The sequence below is a fragment of the Ictidomys tridecemlineatus genome, chromosome 6 (genome assembly GCF_052094955.1).
Source record: "Ictidomys tridecemlineatus isolate mIctTri1 chromosome 6, mIctTri1.hap1, whole genome shotgun sequence".
In the NCBI taxonomy this organism is placed as follows: domain Eukaryota; kingdom Metazoa; phylum Chordata; class Mammalia; order Rodentia; family Sciuridae; genus Ictidomys; species Ictidomys tridecemlineatus.
The window spans coordinates 3,906,211-3,933,174 of record NC_135482.1 but is presented as its reverse complement, the minus strand read 5'-3'; the positions used below and the strand labels follow the sequence as shown (position 1 = coordinate 3,933,174).

At 60.2% G+C, this 26,964-nt stretch overlaps 2 protein-coding genes across 10 annotated transcripts in view; one reads left to right on the top strand and one right to left on the bottom strand.

Annotated features, from left to right (window-relative positions):
- Positions 1-26,964, bottom strand: part of Phf21b (PHD finger protein 21B) — a 65,190-nt gene that overhangs the window by 16,964 nt on the left and 21,262 nt on the right. For all 4 annotated transcript variants that reach the window (XM_078052563.1, XM_078052560.1, XM_078052562.1 and 1 more), the window contains 2 exons: positions 1,687-1,779; positions 94-444 (listed from right to left, as the gene is read on the bottom strand). In XM_078052563.1, coding sequence (XP_077908689.1) covers positions 94-444; positions 1,687-1,779 — 444 coding nt within the window. The remainder of the gene's footprint in view (positions 1-93; positions 445-1,686; positions 1,780-26,964) is intronic.
- LOC144378470 (uncharacterized) lies at positions 4,590-11,789 on the top strand. 6 transcript variants are annotated; one of them, XM_078052568.1, is made up of 4 exons: positions 4,590-6,822; positions 6,931-7,040; positions 7,570-7,863; positions 8,782-11,789. In XM_078052568.1, exon 1 carries the CDS (start codon positions 5,700-5,702, stop codon positions 6,648-6,650), a length of 951 nt encoding a protein of 316 aa, XP_077908694.1. In that variant the 5' UTR covers positions 4,590-5,699; the 3' UTR covers positions 6,651-6,822; positions 6,931-7,040; positions 7,570-7,863; positions 8,782-11,789. The 6 variants fall into 6 exon arrangements, with proteins under 6 accessions (XP_077908694.1, XP_077908692.1, XP_077908695.1 ...); XM_078052566.1 differs by lacking the exon at positions 6,931-7,040; XM_078052569.1 differs by lacking the exon at positions 6,931-7,040 and having other exon boundaries at positions 7,453-7,863.

Genomic DNA, 26,964 nt, shown 5'->3' with positions numbered 1-26,964 from the left:
CGCTGGCCACTGGCCACCCGCCAGCCAGTCCCTCCTGCCTGGGGCCTTCTGCGTGTGGCCACGTGGCTGTGTCCCCGGCCTGGGGGCACTCACCTTGCTGTCGGCACTGATGAGGAGGGGCTGCACCTGGAGGCTCTCGCTGACCACGGGCACGGCGGTGCTGGGGGCGATGGCGGCAGCATTGCTGGGGGAGGTGGAGATGATGGCGTAGGCCACCCCGGTGCTGCTCAGGGGCGAGGCGATGGCAGTGGGCTCCGCGAGGGCCTGGGGCTGGCCGCCGGGCGTTGGCACATGGCTGACGGTGTTGTTGGCGGTGGGGAGGGCTGGGCTAGGGTTCTTGATGCTGACCACGGTGGCCTTCTGGAATGTTGGGGGCTGCTTGGGTGGCCGGTCCCTGCCCGGGGTGACGGGGAGGCTGTCTGGAATCAGAGTCTTTGGCCTAACCTGGGAGAGAGGGACAGGTGCACAGTCAGACAGACAGATGGACACAGCAGGTGATGAAGGCCCAGCAGTAGCCAGCAGCCCTGGCTCTGAGATGTCCCATGTTGGAGGGGAGTGGAGGCCATTGGACCTGCCCGCGACCTGCCCAGGGTCTCTCGGAGGCTCCTGGTGCTCTCTGTCCACCACTTGCCTTGACTGGGCAGGCAGTGACCACAGAGGGAGCCGCTCTGGCCCAGCAGGCTCCTTCCAGCCCAACGAGCGAACGCTGAGGCTAGGGAGGAGGGAGTGGGAAGCGGGAGAGCAGGTGTAGGTGGCTCCAGGCCACCAGGTCCCCTCTGGTCGGGAGCAGGCCTGCAGCTGTGCCCTCCAGCTCTGCTTCTCAGCCGGGTGACTCTGCTGGGCTCCTCTGGGGCCACTGAACTGTGCCACTACCTGGCACCTGGGTCACCCCGAGTAGTCTGGGGACAGGAGAGATGACGCGGAAGGCGCCTGCCACGTGGCCCAGGGCGGGGCTCCAGTCAGGTCCTCTGCAGCCATCCCGGGTCCTCCTGGACCTGGGTGGATTAGGGGACACTCAATGTCCCTGGGTTGAGTCCCTTCCCCGTGACTTGGAGTAGTGAGAGGATGTACGCACGTGACAGCTGTCACCTGCCTGCAGCACCCTCCCACCCTGAGGCCTGGTTCAACCCCCGCCCAGGGAGCCCTCCTGATCCCCTGGTGGGCACGGGCCACCTCAGGGCCTCCAGCTCTGTGCATCTTCCCACCAGGTTGATCACCCCGGTCCAGGGCCCCATGGGCCAGCACAGGTGGGCACGCAGGGAACGTTGCCATGGGGACGAGAGCCCAGGGCAGCTGCCCCCTGCCTCCTAGAGCCCAGGACGGGCAGGGGCTGGGGTCACCTCTGCAGCCCACGGCTCCTGGTGGGTGTGGTGTATTCAGCAAGTGCTCAGCCACGCTGGGGCAGGGTTTGATGATGCTTCCCAAACTCCTCTGACTGTGACCCAGAACAGAAGCCACTAGGCAGCCAACACTGCTTGCGGCACACCTGGACATTCTCTAGGCCACCTGGTCTGGCCTGGCTTCCGCCATTGAGCTCTGCACTAAATCACCTCGTTAACTTCTCTGAAAAACTGGCCCCACAAGGTGACGACCTGGTCCCAAGTGTCCTTTAACCAACAGGCAGGGGAGGCCGGAGGGGCCACCAGAGGGAGGGACAGCCAGCGGGCCAGGCCCCGGGGTGCTTACCTGAGGTAGCACTGCCGCTCCCTGCCCCGCCAACCTCTGCAGGGAGCTGACCTGAGGACCCGAGACAGGCACTGCAGTGATGGTTCCCAAAGCCTGCAAGAGAGAGGGCGTGGGCAGCCCAGGGCGAGCCCGCCCGGCCCGCCCGGCCCACCCGGCCCCCCAGCCCGCCCGCCCGGGGCGCTCCGGCAGCAGGACCTGCTCTTCCTTTTCTTTTCTTTTTTAAAATTTTTTAAAGATTTATAATCACAAAAGCTGTCCAACGTCATTCAAGAAATTTTGGAAAATGGAGAAAGGAAAAGACCAGCCCAGGAAACACCACCCTCGGCCTCGGCCGCTTCCCTTCCAGACGCTGGCCACTTTCACTACGGGACACCTGCGGGATTTCCCAGCGCCCCTGTACATTTGTGAACCACTCCTGGAACGCCCACCCCCTCCCCAGGTCCAGCCAGCGCTGTGGTCACCACAGGACAGTCTTTTCCCAGGAGGCTCTGAACCAGGGTCAGGAACACAGGCACGTTCCCCAGCCCTGGGTACACATCCGCCAGTGGCAGGGGACGACCTGGTGCGCGTGACACCCCTCCCCGCCCATCGCAGCCAAGGGCACAGGATGGCAACAGCAGCAGAGTGGACATCGGGGTGGACAGACAGGAGAGGAACTGCCCCGGGCAAATCGGGGAGGAAGGCTGGGCGGGCGGATTAGCCAACAGCAGGTGACACTGGACAGAGATCCTCCAAGTACTGCAGGGGAGTTCGAAGACCCAAGTAAAGGAAGAGATACACCCTGACCATGGACCAGAGGTGACCGTTAAGGCGTCAGCTCTCCCCAACAGGTCAAACACAACCCTGATCAGAATCTCAACAGGCCTTTTTTTGGATAGAAATCAATGAGGTGACTTGAAAATGCCTATGGAATTATTTTAAACAATTGTGAAACAAATGAAAACCACCAAGGGAAGGACTAGGCTGTTGGCTGAGACCTCCAGGCAGCTATGGACTGCAGGTGGAGCCAGCGTTCAGGTGGACGAGACCCCCAGACGCATCCACACCCCGCGAATGCACTTTCTGAAAAGGTGGCCAAGACAATTAGTGGGGACAGATAAGTGTTAGAATAAAGAGCACACTGAAAACAAAAAGAACCCACTCACCCCCAGGCGGTGTCTGACAACCACACAAAACTGTTCAGAGACCCCAATATAAAGACGAAAACTAGAGACTTCCAGGAGGAACACAAGAGGAGCCCTTGGGGCTTGGGTGAGGCACGGAGGTTCACACACAGTGGCAGAAGCAGAGTCCACAGAAGAAACAATAAAGCAAACTTCAAAACTCCCGAAGGTGGAAAGTGTACGGCAAACTCAAGCCCCACACGGGGGAGCACCCACTTGACCAGGCAAGTCACCCGCTGACCAGGATGTCCCGAGACCCCTCAAAGCTCAACAATCGAGCCAAAGACCTGAGCAGAACTTCACTGAGGAAGACACCCTGGTGGGAAATGGGTAGATGAAACGACACGGAGCATCGTTACCAGGGAAATGCGCTTCCTTTCATGACTTAATCACCCCACCACGAGGCCACCGCGCACGCCTGATCACACGGCTGAAAGAAGAGTCCGACCAAGCGGAGCGCTGGTGAGGCACAGGGCAACGGCGCTCACGTCCACCCCTGGGCCACGCACGCCTCCGTCACCTTGTAGACCATCCAACAGCTACGGACTGTAGGTTTCTCACAGTTGGACGCCCACTGCTATGGGCTGAACTCCTGCCCCGGCTCCTGTGGGGACCCAGTCCCCGTGTGAGGCCGGGGAGCCAGGGCCTCTGGGAGGCGATCAGCTCAGGTGCCTCCGCAGGCACAGGGCTGCTCTCTCCGCCTCCTCGTCTCTTCCACCGAGGACACACAGAGGTGTCCGTCTGCAAGCCAGGAAGAGCCCTCAAAGGGACCTGATGAGCTGGTACCTTGAGCTCACATTCTGGGCTTTGGAACCGGAGGAAGTCCACCACAGACATTCGCTGCGCAGTCCCTGGACAGCAGCCTGAATGGACATGGCATGTCCCAAGGCTCAGTCCCTCCATTCCTAGCAGGGCTAGGGCATCAGGGAGGGCTAGGGTGCCACCCAATGCCACTCGAAGCCCCCTCTGTGAGGGAACAGGAGCCATCTTGCAGTTACAGGGAAGAAACCAGGTGACCTTAAGGGGGACCCTAGCCCCTAAAGGGCATGTCCTGATGGTGGCAGGTGAACCTCAGGTTGACTTGTTGCTAGTTAACGAATCAGTACTGCAGGGTGCTCCTCCTGTGCATTTTGCAGGGAGAGGAAGGAAATTGATCCAATACAGCTGCCAATCAAGGTGCCAATCAAACCCAGATTCACAGGGGAGAAGGGGAAGAACTAGCGCAGCTCAATAAAAGCAAGGTCCCCTGTGTGGACGAGCTCTTGAGCTGCTTCTCAGCCTGCTCTGCTCTCCGCACCTGTCCACACGGAGACCTGTGAAGGAGGGTCTGAAGCAGCTGTGTTGGCTATGCCTGAGCCAGAGACAGTCCACGCGAGCCCCGGCAGGCACACCGAGGACAGACCGTGCTTGTCCCCAGGGTGGAGAGCGCTCGGCAGTGACCGGAGCATGGTGGATCACAGAATCATGCCGGGCTCCAGGGCCAGGGTGCAGCCCCACGGAGGAGGGCTGGCCTGGCACGTCCCCCGGGCCCCACCTCAGCACAGGAGAAAAAGAAACGAAAAACAAGGAAGGGAGGGAGGGAGGGAGGGGGAGAGAGGGAGGAGGGAGGGAGGGAGGGGGAGAGAGGGAGGAGGGAGGGAGGGAGGGAGAGAGAGGGAGGAGGGAGGGAGGTTGGCTGATCCCCCAAAAGGAGATACGGTATGATGTCATACATCCAAAATTCTGAAAAATACAGTCCAAAGTGACAGAAAACAGTTCAAAGGTCTGTGGAGGACAGCAGGAGGCTGGGGGAGGGACAGAGTCCAAGAGCAGGAGGGGGCTTGTGGCGTAAAGGGCATTTCCACGCGTGCCACCATGCACATGGCCCACAGGTCACTATGCCCAGCTTCCAGGCTCGCTCCGTGTCAGCCAGCTCTTGGCTGCTGTGACAAAACGCCTGGGATGACCACCTGCATGGGACGAAGGGTTTATTTTGGCTCCCAGTTTCAGAGGCTTCAGTCCATGGTCACTCAGCCGGGGGCAGCAGGGGAGGGCAGTTCAACTCGGGCACCTGGGAAACGAGGTGAGAGGGGTTGGGGGCCCAGGATCCTCTCCAAGGCGCTCCCCTCCACTGGGTCCCACCTCCCGGTGGCACCACAGGCTGGGACCAGGCCTGCGACCCACGGGCTCTGGGGGGATTCAAGACCCAAACCCCAGCACCAACTGTCATGACCCGCGGTGACGATCACGCCTCGACATTGAGAAATGCGTCCACGTCCTTCCACCAGGATCTCGGCCCGCCCAGGAGGAACATCACCAATGCCCAGGGGCAGAGCAGAGGGTCTTGGCTGCAGAGTCCCTTCTCCAGAGGAGGATGGGTGCTGCCCGCCCCTGCCTGCTGGACAGATCCAGAGCCTGGATCCCTAGAGGCTCGTGTCCTGCCAGCTGGCCACCTGCCTGTGACTCCAAGCCCTCCACACTGACCGGAAACGCACCAGGGAGGGGAGCTCAGTGTGCAACTCAGAGAACACCCCAAACGGCCGGCCACGGAGGGGCGTCTCGGGCAGGGCGGCTTAGGTTCCTCGCGGGAGGTGCAGGCAGGAGAGCAGCTCGGTCACCTCAGCCCTGCCCACGCTCTCGCTTAGAAGAGGTGGGGGGTGGGAGGCGTCTCCTTGGTGCCGTGGACACTGTCCCCACTGAGTCCCCCTCTTCCACAGGCCATGTGTGCACAGGCCCTGCCTGCCGGCCCTGGCCTGCCTGCTGACACAGCCCCAGGGGGTGGGGACAGGCAGGAGGGGACCTCTGACTGAGGAGCTTCCAGGGGAACTACCCACCTGGGAACGGCAGGCGGGGGGAGGCCGCTGCCCCAGCATGTCCTGCAGAGCCCACCCCAGGAGCAGGCCCGAGAGCAGGGCTCCCACAAGGCCAGGCGGCAGGCAGGAGCTGGGCCTCCTTCAGTCCAGTCCACCAGGGTCGAGGCCAGGCGTGCTGGCCTTCTGTGGGCTCTCCGTGTGCTCCGCCGCTCTGCCCAGCGGGCTCCTGTGCTGTGTGGGTGACAGTCGCCCTGCCCCTGGTTCTGGTGTCACTGCACCAGGTCTGAGTTTCCATGGGGACTTCCTGCCTCTGCACCCGTGTGGCCTGCGAGTGCCAGTGTCCACGGCTCTGAGCCTTGGCGTCTGGTCAGGACTAGAGACTGCAGATTTGGGACACTGGAGGGTCCTGTCCATCCACTTTGGGGGTTTTCACTCAGGGAGGGGAAGGGGCAGGAAGCAGGAGGGGGACAGCAGGCAGGGAGGGCTCGGACCTGTGTCGACACTGGGTTCCAGGGGAGAAACAGCCTGCCACGGGGCAGTGCCACACACCCGCAGGTCCCCAGAGCCCACAGTGCCACCCGGGGCCGCCAACGCACCCGTGGACCCTGCAACCAAGGAAGCGCCTGGTGTCCACCAGCCCACTGCTGAATCCGAACCCCGGCCCAGGGTGTGGTGCCCTGCTGCTCTTCAGGAAGCCCCAGGTCCCCTGAGCCAGGTCCTTGGGAAACCCGCCAGGCCCAGGGCCCCGAGCACCGAGGACCCGAGTCCCACCACCTGGTCCCTGTGGTTCTGGGAGGAATCTGTGACAAACAGGGCTGCTGGGCAGGGTCCCTCCACCTGGCCCAGTCGGCGGGCTCCCTTCCCGAGCACCCCAACCACGCTCCCGGCCGCTTCCCTCTCTACGCTGAACTGGCTTCTGGGCGCCCTCTGCCCGCTCTCTGCTCCAAAGCCACCCCAACGCGCTCTTTCACGTCCTCGGAACCCTCTGCTTAACCAGCAAAGACGCTGACCTGGCAGGGCGGCCTGCCCAGCGCTGGACCTCACCCCCTCGGCAGGCGTCCACCTCACAGGCTGTCCCGCCAGCCCAGGTCAGTTCCGGCTGTACATTTGTCAAGATGAATGAGCTCCCGTGACGGCCTCTACGGCTCCAGCATTTTAATATGAAAAAGAGGCCCATAAAGGTCAGATAATTTCCCATTTGTCCTGCATTCGCTGAGTCACGTGGGTAAGCCCAGACAGGTGGGGACAGGCGGGACAGGGCAGGTGTCAGAGTAGACCGTGGCCTGCAGAAGCAGCAAGTGGCTTGGAAACGTCTGTGAATGTTTCCGGTGCCCCGGGGGCTCGGCCAGAAGCTGTGGCGGGAACAAGTGGGCGCAGACTCTGACTCCACGGGAACCAGGTGAGACCGCACGGTGCTTCTCAGTGCCACCTGCAGGCACACGAGGATTCAAGGGGTGGCATCCAGAGCCAGGACAGTGCCACAGAGCACCCTGAGTCTTGGGTTGAGGGACAGGGAGCTTCCCAGCCTGGAACGGGGCAGTGTGGCAGGGCCACAAGGAGAGAGTGGGGCAGTGGGGAAGGTCAACCTGGGGCCTGACCAGGGCACACACAAAGACGACGGCACAGCCCTGGGTCAGCCCATGCAGGTGGCCCCCAAGGTCCACATGTGAAAGACTGTTCCCCGGGTGATGCTACCGGGGGGTGGTGCTGGGACCTCCAGAGAGGGCCTGCTGAAGGTTTCTGCCTCCCTGGGGAACAAGGGATTGTGGGAACCCAGTCTCCTCTTCTTGTCCCTTGCTTTCGCCCACCAGCTCGCTCGGTGAGCGGCTGGCTCTGGCACGCCCCCCTTCATTGCCACCCAGCACCCACCCAGAGTCATCCCGGACGGAGCCTCCAGAACCGGGAGTGACACAGACCTATCCTATTAGAGGACATCGCAGGTGTGACCTGACAGCCACGGGAAGCCGACGACACGCGACCTTCCCACTTGCATCTCCAAGACGGGCTGCAGGTTCCAGCCTCATCCCGTGGCCACTATTGTCCTGGTCACCGGCCCTGCAGCCCATGCAACCCTCCTCTCCCAGGGGCCAGCAGCAGACCCACTGCCACCCTGCCCCTCTGGCTGCTCCAGGGAGGCCATGCTCTGCCTCCCCTGCCCTAATGGCCTCCTGGGGCTCCCCCACGCCCTGCCTGGTGGGCTTTCCAGAGCTCTGGATGTCACGGTGAGTCCCCTGGTGTCACCAGCAGATACCACTTGCGGTGGCTGCTGGCTGCTCCCACCCCAGCCCGACTCCAGGCGGGTGTGCTGCCTCTCCGACCCTGTCCCTCATCCTGAGACTCAGGGTCCTCCATGGCGCTGTCCACTCCCCTGCAGAACGGGGGCTCCTGACGCTGCCATCTGACGAGGGGCCTGGCTCCGCAGATGCTCAGGCAGCTATGGGCAGGGGAAGAGGACACTTTCCATCAACACACATGGTCACCAGACCCTCGCTGCCCGAGGAGGCTGCCAGACACCACCCTGCAGGTGGCCATGGTCAGGCAGGGGACACAGGCTGGAGCCCCACCTGGGATACCCTTTTCCAGAGCTTTCTGCACTTGGGGACAATTCCCTGCAGCCCGACTTCCTTGTAGGAAGAGGAAAGGAACCTTGATCCTGAGCACCCCATATTCCAGAATATTCCACTGACCACAACTAACCTGGCCTGGAAGGTGGCAATAGGCAGAGGACACTGGGGTCTAGCCAAGGCACCTTGGCCGCAGGACACTCACTGGGTGGGGCTCCCAGGACACAGGGACACAGCCCCCTAGTTCTTGCTTCTGCATCACGGTGCCACAGGGGATGGTGCCTGCTGAGCTCACAGGGCCAGGGCTCTGGCTCCCACACCCCCGAGGCACTGCCATCCCCCGGGCAGGTCAGGGAAGTGAGGAAGCAGCCCCAGGGAAGTGGCCCCCGCTGTCCGTGGGTGGTGTGCGCAAGGGCGCTGGCTGCTTCTGGGTTGCAATTTTCCTTGCATCTTTACAGAACTGCCGCGATGCGGGCAGAGATAACAAGCCAGCCGCGCGTCAATAACCACTGATAAATATTAATACAACATAAGCACCACGCTGACAGCCATGTGAAACCAGTTTATTATTCACAGATGAAACCCAACGCTGCCTTTATCACCGTCAGGAACGAAGAAGTCCGTGCCCTGCACTGCTGTGTTGGTGCAAGGTGGCTGGGCCTGGCCTCTGCACCCTGGTCGGTCAGCGTGCCCACTCCTACGATCGCAAGCTCCCGCCGACCCAGCTGGTCCATGCAGGGCCATCGGGGGCGGCTGGAGTCCTCCTGACGGCCCAGGGAAATGCCTGTCAGCCCGACTAGCTGGCTGCTCGCCTCCTCCAGCCACGGTTCACAGCCATGCAGGACACAGCCACGGCACGGGCCAGCAGTGGACAGGCCACAGAGCTGCCTCTGCTCAGTCCCTCCGAGCTCAACTTCAAAGCAGGGGAGCGAGCACTGCCTGCCCCACTGGAAGGGAGGGAGGCACCTGGCCCAGAGGCTGTGTTAAGAGCTGCCCTTAGTGCCAGGCCTGGTGGCCACGCCCGTAATCCCAGCCTTCAGGAGGCTGAGGAAGGAGGATCGAAAGTTCAAAGCCAGCCTCAGCAACTTAGCAAGGCCCTAATCAACTTAGCGAGACCCTGTCTCAAAATAAAAAATAAAAAAGCGCTGAGGAGGTGGCTTCGTAGTTAAGTGCCGGCGGGTTCAACCCCAGCACCAACAAAACAAAACAGAAACTGCCCTCAGCAATGGCGAGAGCCACTAGATGGATCCCTGCCTGAGGCCTGAGCCCCTCCCCAGACAAAAGCGCACCCTGAACCTGAACAAAAGTGACCGCCCCCACCAGGCCCGCACCACCCCCACGGTCAGCACCGCAGGACCAAGCCTGGTGTGGGGCAGAGCCAAAGTACAAAAGACACCTTCTGCTTCTGGAATGTTCCAGCCCTTCAAAAAGACGATCAGAAGCAGCTGACAGACATCCACGTGGCTTGGGGGGAGAGACGGGTTTACAACAGTGCCCTCTGCACATTTTAGAATCAAACCACAAGCCCAGAAGGCGGCAGAGAGGCTGGGTCAGGTGGTGCGCATCTAGAATCCCACGGACTCAGGAGGCTAAGGCAGGAGGATCACAGCCTTGGCAATTTAGAGAGACCCCCATCTCAAAATACACAAGAGACTGGGGAGACGGCTCAGAGCGATGGCTCAGAGCGGAGCAGCCCTGGGTTCGATGCCCAGTACCAAAAAGAAAAAGAGAACAGAGAGGCAGCTCTGTGGAGGCCAGGAGCTCAGGCCTCCTGGAGGAGGGTCTGCACTGACCTTCCAGCTAGCCCAGATCATCCCAAGTGGGCAGTCAGGGACCGGCACGGGGACCATGACGGCATGGGGACCTCGGATGCTGTCGTCAAGAGGGAGTCATTTCTATGGCTGAGACCCCGGGGCTGAGTGCACAGGGCCAGGGCTGCGGGGCAGGGACTCCAGAGGCCTGGCCCAGGCGGCTCCTGCCCCGCGGCCCCTGGGACCCCGAGGAGCCCGGCCAGCCTAGGCAGGGGCCTAATTAATGCACTGCAGACCCCTGACAGGGCTGCTCTGCATCAGAAGGTGCCAGAAACGCGAGTCGGGCTCTGTGGACCCTGGAAGCCCCCCAGCGCCCCCGGAGCCGGGAAGGGGCTTGATTAACTCGACAGGATGTAGTCTTACGCTCTTTAGTAGGAAACACACTCTAAGTGGCGCATGGACCAGGGAGCAGGCTGTGACCCCGAGGGGGAGCAGAAACACAGCCACAGGGTCCTGGCAGCCACAGGGGTGGGCGGGGTGTTCTGGAAACTTCCACACGGAAGTGGCAATCTCTGAAGTCACCAGGGTCTGTGGCCGAGGGTGCCCACAAGAGCAGCTAAAACGGCTGTGTCCACCTCACCTCTGCTGGAAAACACGTCTCTGCAGGGGAACTGGCTCGGGGGCTCGGGGGCCCGGGGCCCGGGGCCCGGCAGGACCCTCCTGCCCAGTCCTGCCCACAGAAGGAGGTGCCTCATTCCTGTCCACGGACCACAACTGGCACAACTGCTGGCCAGCGTCCCAACCTGCAGGGCCAGCCCAGGGAGGCAAGCTGCCCTGTCCCCCAGGAGGACAGGGACACTGCAGGGACCCTCAGGGGCTGGAGGCCTGGAACCTCTGCGGGGAGGGCTGGTTGGGGCAAATCACGTCCTGTTTTTCCTAGGAAGGCCACAAGGAAGTGACAGTCACCACAAAGGGCAGCCTGGCCTTCAGTGGCTGTGACTCTGATGAAGCCATTGAGCCTCAGTCTCCTCATCTAAGAAACGGGCACACGGACGCCAGCTTCACGTGGTGGAGAAGAGTCAGTGAGACCGGAAAGCAAGGTTGCAGCCCAGATGGGGTGGCCCTGCCCGTCTCTGCCCCCTGGGGAAGGACGCCAGGCTTCGGGCTGCCAGCTCGGAGCCGGACCTGGCCCAGCCCATTACCATGCTCAGCCCCATGTGTGCCCAGAGCCCGGGCTGCTGCCCTGGCTCACAAAACACTGTCCCCTCCGGGGGGACGTTCTTGGTAGGACCACACTTCTGGCTGGAAAGTTGATGATGAGCTTTAGACTTTGAGGCAACTGTACCAGAAGAGGGGGAACACTCCGGGTGGGGTGAGCAGAGTGGGGGCACCTCTGCAGAGTCCCAAGAACCGACGCAGTCTCCATTCCTGGGGTGAAGAGGCAGCACCCCCCTAAGAGCCAGGAAACAGGGCTGTGGCTCTGCTCTGCCCCGACCCCATGCAGCCCTGAGGGCCACACAGTGCCAGGGACAGAACTGGGGAGCTGCCAGCAGCCAGCCTGACAGCAGACCACTGTGGAGGCCCCCACCTGGGCTGGCCCGTCCCTGGCCTGCCACAAATGCCCTCCCGGCCTGCGGCCCATGCACGGGAAGCCCCTGGCCTGGGATCCCCAAGTCCTTTCCTTGGAGCTTCCAATATGCGTGGCATCCAGCTGGGGGCACCTCCTGTCACCTGGCCGGTGAGCCTGGAAAGTGGCTAAAGGAAGCGAGGCCCACCCCAAGCGCAAGATGCACATGAATTAAAGACAGTGTCTCGTTGATCTTCAAACGCTAATTACAGTTGAAATGACGACTCTGTGGACAGGTGGGGTCACACCAAGTAACAAGACTCACCTCCCCGACTCTTTTCACTTCTTTAAAGGACTGACGGGGGTGCGTGTGGGTTTTCAGAGGTGACAGGAACGTTCTGTCTTGATGGGGTGTAAGTTACTTGGGTGTACACAACTGTCAAACTCATCAACGGTACAATTAAGATCTGTGAATTTCAATGTATGTAAATTATATCTCAGGAAAAAATATACATTAAAATAGGCCAGAGCCACAGCTCCTACCACCAGGAAAGGCAGGCCCCACGGGGCGGCTGGAGGGGCCTGGGGAGGACCCCCACCCTGGGCAGCCCTGCAAGGCGGCTGAGCTGGAACGGAGTTGACATTCCTGCTTGTGTCAACTGGGGTCTGGGGATAAGGCGCCATCTCCAGGAGGGGCCCAGGGCTGGGTCTCTGGGGGGCACCGACAGCGCTGAACTCCGTCCTGGCATCAGGTAACTGAAACGCACTCTGGCCTCACTGGCGCCTCGGGGCTTGGCAGAGGGTCCTCGCTTCTCTGATGTGCGCGAGCCCGCTGAGGGCTGAGAAAGACGGAGGACCTCGGGGACCTGGGCACACGCGGTGCCTGTGGGCACCAGCCCCCGGAGTAGGCGCCACCAGGGGTGAACCCGCTGCCTGGGCCAATCCTCAGAGGAACGTCCTGGGGAACCCCGTGTAGCTCCGTCACCAGGCAACCCCTGCTGCCTCCTCCTGGCCACAGGGCGCGACCCGCTCCTCGGGCCAAAGGAACAGCTCCACAAAACCCGGCCCTCCCCCTCCCCGGACTCGCCCCCCCCCCCCACAGCCCCAGTCAGCAGAGTCAGCACCTCTCACCCCTGGCTGGCCTGCAGGCACCACCTCGCGGGGCCCACCACCAAGGGCTCCAGCATCCCAGCTCACGACACAGGAAAGGGAGCAGGACGCGGCTGTTCCGGCGTGTCCCATGGATGGTCCCACAGGCAGCTCCACCCAGGGAAACCAAGCCGGGGTCCCGGGGTGGGGGTGGATCTTCCTGGGAGACGCTGCTAGAACAGCAGGGAGGGCTGGGAAACTGGCCCCAAGGCCTTGGGCTCCCAATTTATGGGGCGGAGGCCTGGCCCAGGGTCGGGCGCCAGGACACTCTTGCCCTGACAAGTGTATCTTTTCCTCGTTACTCAACACTTAACAGGATGACAGCCAGGATTAAACAGCAAATCATCTCCTGCCCATTACGCCCCAGCAAGATGGCTCCAAATTAAATCTAACCGTCGATGAAATCGTCAATATTTAATTTACTCAGTGCAGGTGGCAACGTAGCCCTCGTGACGGTATGGTTTAATGACAGAAATGCTGGGACTTATCACACGGCAGGAAGACTGGCCATGCCCAGGAGAGTGGGCGGGTGGAGACGTCACAGGACCACACGCTGCCCAGAGAGGACCCAGGACCAAGGCGAACTTGACCTCGAGGCCACTGGAAGGTCCCCCAGGACCGCCTGCCAGGTTGCCCAAGGCCCTGCCTTCCTTTTTTGGAATCCACTTTGGAAACAGGAGATTAGAAAGAGCCAAGGGCTGGTTCTGTCTAGAGGTGGCCCTCCTCAGCCTCTGACCTCCCTGCCCATGGTCATGGGAGCTGGGAAGGGGTTCTCAGAGGGACGCCTCTCACAAGCTCCCAGTGGACTGGGGATAATCAAGAGCCGGCCACTCACACCAGCTCGGGGAGAAGAGCTGGCTGTCACCACCAGTGTGCTTCAGCCCGTCTTCTGGTGGCAGGAGCTGTACCAAGTGGCTGCTGGCCATGTGATCCCTCAGCCACCGCTACCTCTGCACCAGCCCCGCCAAGTCCGAATTCCTCAGGTCCCTCCACTGCTGCCTCCGAGCAAGGTCCATTCCTCAGGTCCCTCCACACTGCTGCCTTCCAGCAAGGTCCACCTCCCACAGCCTTCCTGCAGCCGCCGGGATGGTTTCCAAACTGGGAGCCCAAGGCACAACAGTGGCCAGCCAGGGCAGGCACCAAAGCACGGACTCCACCAGGACCAGCTCTTTTGGAAAAAGGATTTTCCTGATTCTTTCCGTGCATAACCTCAGGAAGGGACAAAACCAAGTTCCCACAGCTGTTTAAAGGGCCGGCACGACAGCTCCCTGCAGCCACAGAGGGATATTCAAAACCACGTTTGATTTGTGTTTATAGAGTGCACACGCAAACCAACAGCCGCTTCCCTTTCCACACAGCTGCTCTCTGGCCTCAAGTTTCCTGGCCTGGCTGGGGGGTTCCTCCTGCTAATTCTTCCTACACCCCCTGAGAGAACGCTGGAACCTGCTGCTTCCGTGCCCCCAGGCCAATGTACGCAGGCTGCGCCCCAGGCTACGGCCCCTCTCCGGGATTTGGAGCCCCTGTTTTTTAGGGTCCACTGTATTTTGGTGGAGCACCTGGCCAGCACCTTGTGAGAAAGGCAATAAATTGTCTCGTGCTGGGCTCGCCTGTCCACAGCAGGATCCCGGATAGCCACCTGGGTGGTGGCTGGGGGGCTGCAGAGGCAGCTCCTGCTCTCCAGGCCCCTCACAGTCCAGGGCATCCTTTTCCCGGAGTGTGAGGCTCTTCAGGGACCCAGCGTTCTGGAATCTCATGGTAAAGCACTTGATTGCCAACTTTCTTGATCAGGAAATGTGGGTCCTTCAAGTTCTGGGGACACGGGGCGTTTCTTAGATACTGTTCCTCGTCAGTTCTCATTTGACCTGAACCTTACAGACGGAGACCTTCCCATTTTCTCCACTTTCTCCCTGGGCCCCTCCACTGAGCTCCTTACCCACCTCCACCTTCCAACCCAGCTGCTATGACGTAGCCCCGCAGCCCCTGCTGGCTCTTGGCTGTCCCTCTCCCAGGCGGACCTCCTTCCAGGGGACTGGGGATTCTGAAGTGCTCTTGCTTCCTGCAACCTTCTCCTGCTCTAGGACCTGGATCTGTGTCCAGGAGTCCTCCTTGTGTCCTTGAGGGCCCCTTAACATCCTCCCAAGCTGACCACCTCCTCCTGCTTCAGGAAAGGTGCACAGGCCTTCCAGAGGGTCCAGGCGTGCTGGTGGCCCAGGACAACCAGTGTGCTCTGCAGAACGATGACTGTCCCAACACAGCTTCTCACGCCCCTGCCCGGTGCTCCACTCCTGCCATCTGTCCCCACTGTGGACCAGGCGGACAAGACCTCCCCACCAGCGCCCCAGCCCTGAGAGGAAGGATCGATCTCGGCACCCCCTGCCCTGGGAGGAGGGGTCATTTTCGGCACCCGCTGCCCTGGCACTGACCCAGAGGCCAGTCACTTTGGCTCTTCTGGGGAGGAGAAGCCTGTGATGGGAGACACCCAGGGAAGTGCTCCAGGGCTCAGGATGTGACAGGCTCAGGGGAAGCAGCCATGTGGGGAAGTTGTGCTACCCAAAGGGAAGGGAGACCAGAAAGTCCCCAGGGAACAGCTGAGAACTGAAAAGGGAGCTGGTGGCAGGAGGCAGAGACGCTGGGAGAGAGGCCAGTAAAGACCAGAGGAGGAGAGGGGCAGGTGTTCAGGGAGGTGCAGGGGTGTGGCCTACGGGAGCAAAGGGAAGGGGCACACACAGGGCCAGGGGCACCTCCTGGGGATGCTGAGGGGTGACGAGCGTCTCGAGGCCTCTTCCATGGGCCCTGGGCATCACATGCTTCTTTACACCTGCCACCCTCCCTCCTCCGAAACCGACTCCAACGTGTGGAGTCCGTGCCCAGCACAAGGCCTGCCACAGGGGATGCTCAGCAAACCTGCCCCGGAAAAAAGAAAGCTCCTCCCAGCCCTCCCCCAACCCAGAGCCCTTCCCACATCTGCTCTCCGCTGTGTGGTCATTTCCTGTTGTGCTGGCCCTGCAGACCCCCTACCCTCCCCAGCCACCCAGCTTGGGGCAGAGGCTGGCCTTAAAAGACAACATCAGAACCAGGATCCTTCTTTCCTCTCACTGCCTTAAGCAGAGAAAGTCCCAGATGGTGATGGTACACTCCCCACACACCCGTCAAGGCCAAGGCCACCCCACTGCTGCCCAAGCCCACCCCACTCCTGCCCAAGCCCCTCTTCACCCCTCCCTGTCAGGCCTGTATTAACCCACCACCACGCATGTTCCCGTAAACTCTGAGATGGTTATTTGGGGGCCCTGACCCCTGGTCAAGCGGTGCCTGAGTGTGTCTGTGAGGGTGCTTCTGGGTAAGGCTGGGCCCTCCCACATGGGCCAGCCTCGTTCAGCCAGTTGGAGGCCTGAAGAGAGCAAAAGGCGGAGCAGCGGGGCTCCTGTTGACTGGCCGCTGGGCTGGGACACAGATCTCCTGCCTTTGACCCAAATGAACGGCCTTCTTGGGTCTCCAGGCTCCTCGGGGACTGGAGGTCACACCAGGGCCTCCGCAGGCTCTCCAGCATGCTGACTGCAGGTCCAGGGAGAGGTGACCCACAGTCACCTGAGCCAACTCCTTAGAATGAACACGCACTCGCACCCTACTGGCCGGTCTCTAGAGAATCCTGACAATTACAAACTGGGTCAGTGTGCCACAGTGTCCCTCACAGGGGTCAGGGGACACTTGGAGTTAGATGGACACATGTGTGGATGCCAAACACCCTCAGGTTCCTCATAGAAAGTGTGGGAGGGCAGGGAGGGGACAGCCCCTACTGGGACGCAGCCGGAGAACCAGCCCTGGGCTCTTGGTGCATTTCGTCCTCGAGAGCCCCAGCTTCTCCTTGCACATCAAAGGTTGTCCTCCAAGCACCACGACAGCCGTGATAAAGCCAGGAAGGCATCCGACGGCCCAGCAGCCTCTGCAGCTTGCAGAGCTCCAGCTCTCCACAGATCCCTCTCAACCCTGGGAGCTGGCTCCGCCGTCTTCATTCTGCAGACGAGGAAACTGCACCCTCTGGGGATCAGGGGAGCCCAGGTCCCGACAGAATGGAGGCCTCGGCTACTCCACCAGGATGCCCTGCCAGCTGTGAGACCGCCCTCCTGGCATCTGCCACAGGAGAGACCCTGTCATGCGGGACCCGGCAGGGGGGCCAGGAGTCATGTGCCGCTGAGCCGAACCTCACTGAGCTGTGCCTCGGGATGGGACGCACAGGGTGCTGAGGGTGCACCGACGCTCACAGACGCCCACTGCTCCAGCACCAACAGTTTCAGCGCAGCGGCTGAGGAGTCTTTGCTAGAGGGTCTGAGCACCCCAAGGTAGTGCAATCCAGTTGCCCATGCCATTGTCCTTGTCACTGTCCATATCCCAGCAGAAAGCCAAGCTCCAAGGAAAGGAGAAAACAGACGGGAAGGCGCTGTGCGCAGCAAGGCAGGTCACACCAGCAAAGACCTCGTTCTAACCCCTGCAAATCCGAACCGGACGGAGTGGCATGCGCCCAGGTCAGCCCAGCGCGGAGCACAGCCAGGGGACGCTAGCAAAAACAAACGCCACGGGTCCAGGAAAGAGCCCCAGCCTGAGCCTCTGCCTGGTGCTTCCCTCTCCGTCCCAAAGAACGACCAACATGCGGCACTTTTAATATTAACCTCGTAGGCACAGTAACCCGCCTGACTCCAACCGCTGACTTCCCGTAATGCCCAAGAACCCTCACGCCAGCTCCAGGGCCAGAGGGCGGCCTCCACACCCCAGCTCTGGCCCCAACCCTGCATGTGCTTGTAGGACCCCTCAGCCTCCTCCCTATGGGGAGGGGCCAATGAGAAGGTGGATTTCCTAAGGGGGCCAATGAGAAGGCAGGTTTCCCAGGAGGCCAATGAGAAGAGGGTCTTCCAGGGGCCAAAGGAAAGGCAGGTATCCCAGGGAGCCCATGAGACAATGGACCTCCCAGGGAGCCAATGAGAAGGCGGGTCTCCCAAGGAGCCAATGAGAAGGCAGGTCTCCCAGGGAGCCAATGAGAAGGCAGGTCTCCCAGGGAGCCAATGAGAAGATAGATCTCCCAGGGAGCCAATGAGAAGGCGGCTCTCTCAAGTGCCAATGAGAAGGCAGATCTCCCAGGGAGCCAATGAGAAGGCGGGTCTGACACCAGGGAGCCAAAGGAGGAGAAGCACGGCAAAAGCCTCGAGAGGGAGGAGCTGGGCGACCCCATCTGGTGACTTCGTTGGGACAAGCTCAGTCTGGGCCAAGGCCCCCAGCTATTTGTGAGCGCCAAGTGTACACGTGATGCCCCTCTACTAACCACACTCCCCAGGCATCCGCACCTCTGGAGGTCCTCAGGAACCAGCCCCAGATGGCGGATGGAGGACCAGCGCTGCTGGTCTATATGCTATCCCCACCCCAGGCCTCAAAGAGGCACAGGGGACAGGTCAAGTCCCTTTGGCATACTCACAGCCGCTTCCGGGTCAGTAGATGCCACTCCCATCCCCCAAATGAGAAAAAAGTGACCACCAGTAACCTTCTTAGATTCAGCAGAAAACGAAAGTAGGGGACAAACCCCAGCCTGGGGAGGAAAGGGACAGGCAGGCAGAGAAGTGTGGCTCCTGAGAGCAGAAGCGCCTGGTGCCTGGGAACCCAGGCCTCCCTCCACGGAAGCGCAGACTCCAGCGAGGATCTCCCAAGGCCACTCCAAGGTTCCCCAGGAGGTTCTCAAGTGGAGATGGGAGGGAAATTCCTCCCTGCTGGGCGGGAGGCCAGGAAAGCAGACGGGGCAGCTACAGTGTCCAGCTCCCAGATAGCCCCAGCAGGGGGCTCAGAGGCACCACGGGAAGAGCGGTGTGGCCCTGCTCCCACAAGTGGCACCACCAGTTGTGGAAGACCCAGGCCAGCTCCAAAGTCTGCGAATGCTCAGAGGAGGTGGGCCACACGGCCTTCCGGGACAGCAGGGACGAGCTGGAAGAGGAGCAGGGAAGACACAGGATCAGCAGAAACAACCAGGGCAACGATTTTGGACACAAAGGGGACACCTGAGTCTGGGGTCACCCGTGCTCCAGTGTGACATGCTTCACCAACATGCCCACGTGTGCTGCCTGGCCTCAGGTCCCACGCCTCACACTGAGTCACACTGTAATGTTGACAGAAGTACTGGGCTCACGGCTGGTCATCCCTGACCGGCACGCTCAGATGTGGCCTGATGGGTGCCCTGTGCAAATCACCAGGAATCAGCACAGAGACACAGATGGCATCCCCCTGCCATGCTGGGCACACAGCTGGAATCGAGAGGCCAGCAGGAGCAGGATTTAGATCCAACCAGGCCAGCACGGCATATGGGAGCTGTGGATGCTTCAGCGAATGGTGGGACGTGGTATTGAAAGGTTCCACCACATACTGCTTCTCAGGGCCCGACCACTGAGAAGGTGAATCACAATGAAAGGTACGTTGACAGATGGCTGTTCCTGCATGGGAAGCCGTCTCGGCCTTCCTGCCAGCTCCCCTAGACAGCGGTCCTCTACCTGCAGAAGTCCCCACCCCGGGCTCCTCATGCACCCAGGCCACCATTCCCAGAGAGACTGAGGGCCAAGGGCCCAGCTCCTCCAGCAGCCCTGCCCTGAGACGAACCCAGGGTAATGCCAGCCTTGGTTTCCCCCTCTGGTCCCGGTGGGCAGTGCTGGTGGCAGGTGGGGCGTCTTCCCACCCTGGCCCCTCACCCCGGGTCCAACCCTCCATCAGCCCTTCCCTCTGAAAGCAGGAAGGCTTCCGACCACCTCTGAGCTCTGAGCTCCTGCTGGGCACCCTGCAGCTTCCCCACCGCCTCACCCTAGGAGGGAAGGGGGCTCCAGTCTCTCCTTCCCCAGGCTGACTGGACCTCAGGCGGCTGCGGCGCTGTCCGTGGTGCTGAACCACGAGGCCAGCCAGGGTTCTGGCTCCTCCGGCAGCTCCACTCCCGCCTCACCGGGGAGAGGGCGCTAATCGGTTTGCCGTCACTTTTAAGTTTTGGTTAAAAATGAAATTTAAATTGTGGCCACTGTGTCACCCGAGGGGGAAAAAGGGAAAATTACAACTCGGGTTTCACAATGAACACAGCCGGTTTCATGACTAGACCACTCTGTCTCCATGTGGAAACTGTGTGGCTTCTTCCCCGGGGAAGCAGGAGGTACCAGACCCTCACCATCCCAGGCAGAGGCCAGACTGCAGGTGAACTAAAGAACCGTGGGCATGCTTGAGTGCACAACGAAGAGAGGCCAGAAGTCATAAACGTGTGGTGCTTACAGAGTGCCCACACCCCGAGGAAGGGCAGCAACGTCAGCCCTCAGTCCCCGCCCACCGAAGCTCACCTCCGCCTTTGTGCTCAGGATCCCCTACTTTTCTTTGCAGTTTTCCACGTGTGTATTTTGTGTATTGTGTGTGTGTGTGTGTGTGTGTGTGCGTGTACACCAGGGATTGAACTCAGGGGCACTCAACCACTGAGCCACGTCCCCAGCCCGATTTTGAATTTTATTTAGAGACAGGGTCTCACTGAGTTGCTTAGCACCTCACCATTGCTGAGGCTGGCTTTGAACCCTTGATCCTCCTGCCTCAGCCTCCGGAGCCGCTGGGATTACAGGTGTGCACCACTACGCTGGTTCCATGTGTGGATTATTAAAAGGACACTCTGTTTTGTATGTTTTTGAACTTTCATAAGCAGAATCATGAAGTATTCTTCTGCAACGCTTTTTTGGACTTGGCCACCTGTTCGCTGGCCATTCACATACAGACTCAGTGGTGGATGTGTGGTCCAGCACCACGAGGTCAGTGGGCAGCAGGGCTTACGCTGCTTCTACTTGCTGTTTCCCTGGGCTGCCCAGAAGATGTGGACCTGTCCACTGGTGGAAGAACTTCTCTTGGCAGGCACCAGAAGGGGTCTCTGGGGCCCCCTACAGGCTCTCCAGGGTTCCACCACTGCCACTCTACACGGGTCAGTCCTGCTCTGCGGTAGAGTGACCTGGGGGGCAAGAGGCATCCCGCTGGGGTCCCCTCGGCATCCCTGGCATCTCTCTTCCTGTTCTGGGAAGTCCTGTCTGGTCTCCTGGCTCCTTTCGTAGGCTCTGGGCCACCTTCACTCCAAGGGACCAAAGACATCCACTGGGGACGGGCTGGGCCAGTCCTGTGGACTCCGCAGGCAGCCCCTGCACCTGGAGATCCCGGGAGAGGCCTGCCCGCCGCCCAGGGGGAAGGCAGGTAAGCACATCTTCAGGCTCACAGCCCCAGCCCCAACAGCAGCCGCTGGCTCAGGGATGCACTTGGGTTTCTGAAAACCTCTCCTCTAGCCTCCAAGCGGGGCCTTGGGCAGCTCCAGACAGCTGGGGGCAGAGCACACCTGGTCCCGGCTGCGCCCACAGGGTCTGCACTGGCCCAGCCCAGATCTGAAGCCCAGAAGATCCCCCTGGCAGTTTGGGGACAACGCGGGTGATGAGGGGTGGGGGGCACGGGGAGCACTGCTACCCAGGGCCACTCGTGGCTCCCCAGGGGTCGACGGCTGGCACACCCAGCAGCGCAGGCCAGGCTCACGTGTCGGGTGGGAAAGAGGTCAACAATGTGCCAGAGGCCCCTGTGGTCAGCCGTGTGTGCCTGAGAGGGCACAAGGGGGTCAGAGAGTCGCCCTGGGGACTGGCAGGCTGGAGCTCCTCTTGGCCACAAGAGGCTCACACTGGCCCCTTCCTGCTGCCCCTAGAGGGCACCCAGAGGCAGAAAGGCCTGGGCCAACTCTGTGCCCACTTCCCCCTCCGGCCTCCCTCACGCTTGCCTGGTAGTGCCCAGGGCCCCGGGAACGTGCCACGGGCCTCTGCCCTCCAGCTGCCTTCTCAGCAGCAGACCTGGCCTTCCAACACCCCTACCCGGGCTCCGTGTGCTCAGAAATCCACCCGAGGATGGAGGAGAAGCTGGAGGAGAAGCCGCCAGCCCCCAGGGGCTGCTTGGAGAAGGACCCCCGCGGCCCAGGGGCAGAGATGCTCAGGAAAAATGCTTAAGGGAAGCACAGCTCGGAGGAGCATCGGCTCCACATGGTCACTCTGGGACACGCCAGGTGACCATGGTGAGCTTCGAGAATCTCTCTCAGCGCCTTCTTTCAGTTGAGGTAAAGTTTGCCCCACGTAAAGGGACCTTTCCAAGCCACACCCCTAGTGGCACTCACACACACACTACTGCGCACCCGCCACCTCTGCCTGGTTCCAGAACATGCCCACCACCAGACCGGGCTCCTCTCCAGAGATGTCGGCACCTTGGCCCATCAGAAGGCTGGAACTAGCAGGGGACAGAAGTGACCTGGGCGCATCCTCGTCCCTGGGTGCACCACTGACAACTCTGCTGTGGAAGCCATCGTGGGAGGGGGTGGCTGCTTGGCTCCGGGCACCTCCTCAGTGAGCATCGCACCTGGCAGGATCCCGGGCACCTGCCACATCTCCGACTAAGGTGATGGAGGACTTCCCCACCACAGCTGGGCGCAGGGGAGTGAGGGGCACTGCCACTGTCACCCACAGTGCTAAGCAGGGCGGCTTGGAAGGTCCGGCCCGGCCGACACCACAGTCACTTCACACGGTGGGTGCTGCGCACACGAGTCTCTTTAAGAGACTCATTAGCTTTACTCAGACTTGACAACGACCGGCCAGCGGCCCCCAGGGAACCCAGCCCCTCCGCAAGGATAAGGCACCCTCCCAGCTGAACGGGACCAGGAAGAGCATCTGCCGCCCGCCGGCCCGGAGTCATCAGCACAGCTAATTACCACTAATTGTAATATCGTTTCTGTCTTGCTGCTAATACATTTAGACTTGCTAATCAAATCAAACCATTCCACCTTGCGCTGCCTCCAAATAAACATTTCTGCAAAACGGGAAATAAATAACTCCCAAGCTTTGTTCCCTCTGCAGCCGCGTCTGCGACACACAGCGTGGGGGAGGGGGTGGCCACTGGTCTCTGGGACCCAAGGCATAGAAGGAACTAGAGGAGAAACCAGCCTTGACTGTCCAAACCTTCCCGTCAGCTGGAGAGGGCGACGGGAGGAGCAGAGGGCCACCTGGAGGCCGAGGGGTCGAAGGCCGTGGGGACGACGAAGGCCGAGGGGACAAAGGCCAGGGGCTGCTCCTCGGAGCTGCGCTTCCCTTAATGCATTTCCTGGGCAGCTCTGTCCCTGCAGCCCTGGGGGCCTTCTCCAAGCAGCCCCTGGGGGCTGGCGATTCTCCTCCAGACCCCTCAGGCCTCTGAGCGCCTCTCACTCACCAAGCTGGGAGCTCGGTCTGCTTCTGGCCCGGCTCTGAGCGCGCCGAGGGCAGCCTGTTCTCCTGGAACCCCATGGAAAGGCGGGTACAAGGCAGGTGACAGGAGGCCCCAGCTCAGTGAGCAAACAGCCCAGGTATCACACGACATCACTCTCATTTTCAGATGAGGAAACCAAGACTCAGAGGTGCCAAGCGACCGCCGAGCACCTGCCCGGTACAGAGCCGCACCTGAGGACTCCTCCCTGGCTGCTCTGGCTCACGGCCACGCTCCTTCAGGACGGAGGGAGGGAGGGGACATGGCACCTCCGTGGCCCCAAACAACAGCCACACAAGGACCAGTGAAGAAACGTGACAGGTGACAGCATTATCCAGGGCGCTCTGCTCAAGGACAGCTGGAGTGACCATTCTGCGAATTCTGAAGTGGAATCTGACCACGGTCACCAGGAGTGCAGGTTACTATAGTGATCGAGGACTGGCTCACCCTGACCCTCGCCCCCTGCCAAGGACTGGCTCGTGCTGTCCCAGGGGCCACAGGACTCCCGGCGCTGGCCCTCGGCAGCTCCCCGTGTCTTGGCCGCGGCCAATTCCCATCACCAGCCTCAGGAGACGGCCTGGTGGGGGACGCAGCTCGGGGCTGGCAGTCGGGTTGCCGGGACTCTCGCCTGGTGTCAGCTTTTTCGCTTCTGTGACTAAAACCCCCATCAGAACAATCATAGAGGAGAAAAGTTTATTTGGGGACTCACGGTTTCAGAGTCTCAGTCCACACACAGCGGCTCCGTTCCTCGGGGTCTAGGTGGGGCAGGACATCATGGCAGAAGAGTGTGTCGGAGGGAAGCAGCTCACAAGACGATCAGGAAGCAGAGAGGCTCCACTGGTCGGGTGCAAACATGCCCCCAAAGCCCTGCCCCAGTGCCCACCCCCTCCAGCCACACCCCCACTTCAGCTCCCACTGGGTGACCCCCATCAGGGGACTGACTCACAGGTTAAGACCCGGCCAGCCCAATCACTTCTCCTCTGAGCCCTCACGCACCGTCTCACACGTGAGCTTCTGGGGGCCACCTCACGTCCAAGCCATAACACCTGCTGCTCCAGGCCGCGGCGGATCCTGTCACCTCTCCACTCTGAGCCCCAAGGAGATGCTCCGGCACACGGCCATCTCCTCCCTCAGCTTCTGTTCACCTCACGTCAGGGAGGGCAGAGCGAGGCTGAGAGTCGGCACAGAGTGGACACACCTGTTCACCACCACAGTCGGCAGCCCCGCAAGGCTGGTCCTGCCGAACCCACTTCACAGATGAGGAAGGGGAGGATGCCGGCCGTCTGACTCCACGCCGTTTCCTCCCGCTCCCCGCGGGGCCAGCAAGGTCCGGCCTGGCATCCCACGGGCCCTCTTCTGCCCAAGCCACAGCCACACGGTTCCCACACAAAACCAAGAAACGGGACGCTCGCCCACACCCAACAAAGATGTCGATTTTAATTAATTTCAGACTTTGTATGTTTCTGGCAATTATTTGTAGCAAGGTTTAAGGAGGGCATTTAAAATTAATTGTGACTTTTATCTGGAAATCAATGCTTCTTTTTAAGGAGCTCATGAGGGCGAGGGTGTAACACAGAGCAGCTTCGCCAGGCAGGAGGCTCCTGGGGCTGGAGGAGAGGCCAGGAGGGGAAGGCGTCCCCCTTGACGAGGAGATGGAGGTGGCTGAAGGTGACAGAACGAGGTCCGCCCAGGGCCAAGGTGCGCACAGGCAGACCTGGGCAGAGACCTACTTAGTAACCTGAAGGGGGGCGGGAGAGGGGGGCTCCTCACCTTCCGGCAGTTAACCGCAGGCCGAGGGGGCCACCTCAGGGCGGTCCAGCTGCAGGCCTGGGAAGGGGCAGACTGGGGCTGAGGCCGAGGGTGAGCACCCTCGAGGCAGGGGCCTCCCTCCCGGGTACCAGGGACTGGGGAGGAACCCCCGTGGGCACCAGCAGGCAGGCCTGTCCCCAAACATGTGGCCAAAGGGCGGCTAGTGGAGGGCTCTTAGGGCACCTTTTGTGCTTTAAATATTAAAAAAAAAAATTAGAAGAAATTAGTTTTAAAATCTAACCTAGCAAAGAATCAGTGCAGATGAAACATCCAGATACCAACATGCAACGGGAGGAACACTGCCAGCACCACAGACCGCCCATAAAACGCCGCGTCCTTCTCCGCGTGCCGTTCCGTCATGGCATCAAAACTGAACACAGTCCTCCCACAACACCTCCAAAGGCCTTTGTACCGTACGGGATGCTGTCATCTCCATCTTACAGATGGGGAAACTGAGGCTTAGGAAGACTGCACACCTCAACTGCGTGTGAGAGAGAAGTGTTCTCAAGACCTGGAGCTGAGCTCCTTTCCATGCCCTAGTCTCCATCACTGCCACCATGATCGTCACCACCAACACCCCACTGTGACCCTCATCACCATCATTGTCATTATCACCACCATCACCATCATCAACCCCACTATGATCATCACCACCATCACCATCGCCAGTATCACAATAATCAACATCACCATCGTCACTTTCATCACCACCACCACCATCACCATCACATCATGATCATCACCACCACCACCACCCAACTATGATCATTATCATCACCATCATCACTACCATTATTGTCATTATCACCATCATCAGCAGCATCCTACCATCATCATCATCACTACCAGAATCCTATCACCACCATCACTATCACCACCATCAACACCACCACCATCCCAACATCATCATCCCCAGTATCACTCTCATCAACACCACTACCCATGTCACTTTCATTATCACCATCACTATCATCATAACCATTTCAGCATCCATCATTATCTCCTTATCAACAGCCACTATGTATCACCGTGGCCAGCGTGACCTCTTTCTTCACAGCAGTCACCATCAACACCAGAGATACAAGATCTACTAGGGGCTACAGCAGCATGACAGCCCCGCTTTTCCTCTTGGTCCGCACCTAGGGCAAGGGTCCACCTTGTCCAGAGCTAGGTTCTCACCTCCAGGAGCTCCACGCCTGTGGAAAGCACTACACAGAGCCCCACCCACTGGGGAAGCTCCTGACCCCCACCAGGGAGGCACCAGGCCCTCGGAGGTAGGGGAAGCTTGGGGACACGGATGAAGGCAGTCGAGGGGCAGGTGAAGACGGACTCTGAAGGAAGCCTAGAACCCTGTATTTCAAAGTGGACCTCAGAGTTTAAAAATACACAGCTGGGCATGGTGGTGCATGCCTGTGGTCCTGGCGACTCTGGAGACAGAGGCAGGAGGATCCCAAGTTCCAGGCCAGCCTGGGCCACTTAGTGGGAACGAGTCTCAAGATAAAAAATTTTTAAAGGGCTGTGGGTGTAGTTCAGTGGTAGAGCACCCTGGGGATCAATCACCAGTACCACAATATAATATGAATATATATTTGTACACACACACACGTATAGCATTAAGCACGATAATTAAACTGTTTGACGTGTTATACTTATTTATATTTAAATCTTGCTCCATGGTTTATCCATTTAATATGTAGGGTGGTGGGACTGTTTGCCCTATTATTTTTTCATTAAAAACTTTTTTTTGAGAAAATCACATTCAGAGTGCAATCTGTTCCTGTGGTTCCCTTCTAGAACCACAACATTACCTGCTGGCCACCGAGAGAGCTGCAGGCCCAGGTGGGGGAGGCACGCAGACACTGTGACCTGGGATTGTCAGACCTGTTAAGCAATGGCAGATCTCACAGACACAGGTGCACGGTCAACAGGGCCCAGCTGTCTGGCAGATGCTACCTGAACACAACCATCTTCAAGATGATGGTGGCACATGTGTGTCTTCTGCTATCTTGTCACGAACTCCACAGGGGCTCGCAAGAGGGTGTCCTCTAGACATGACACTCCACTGCCGAGGTGTAACCCTGGGTGACTTCTATACACCCACACACCATCATGGCCTCAGGACACAAACACCAGCAGTGACATTCAGTGTCTAGTGTGCCCCTGGCACCACCCAGTGAGGTGCATCTGTTC

Bases quoted from the DNA above. Each gene is read 5' to 3' on its own strand.
- LOC144378470 (XM_078052566.1), top strand. From the start codon at position 5,700: ATGTCCTGCAGAGCCCACCCCAGGAGCAGGCCCGAGAGCAGGGCTCCC.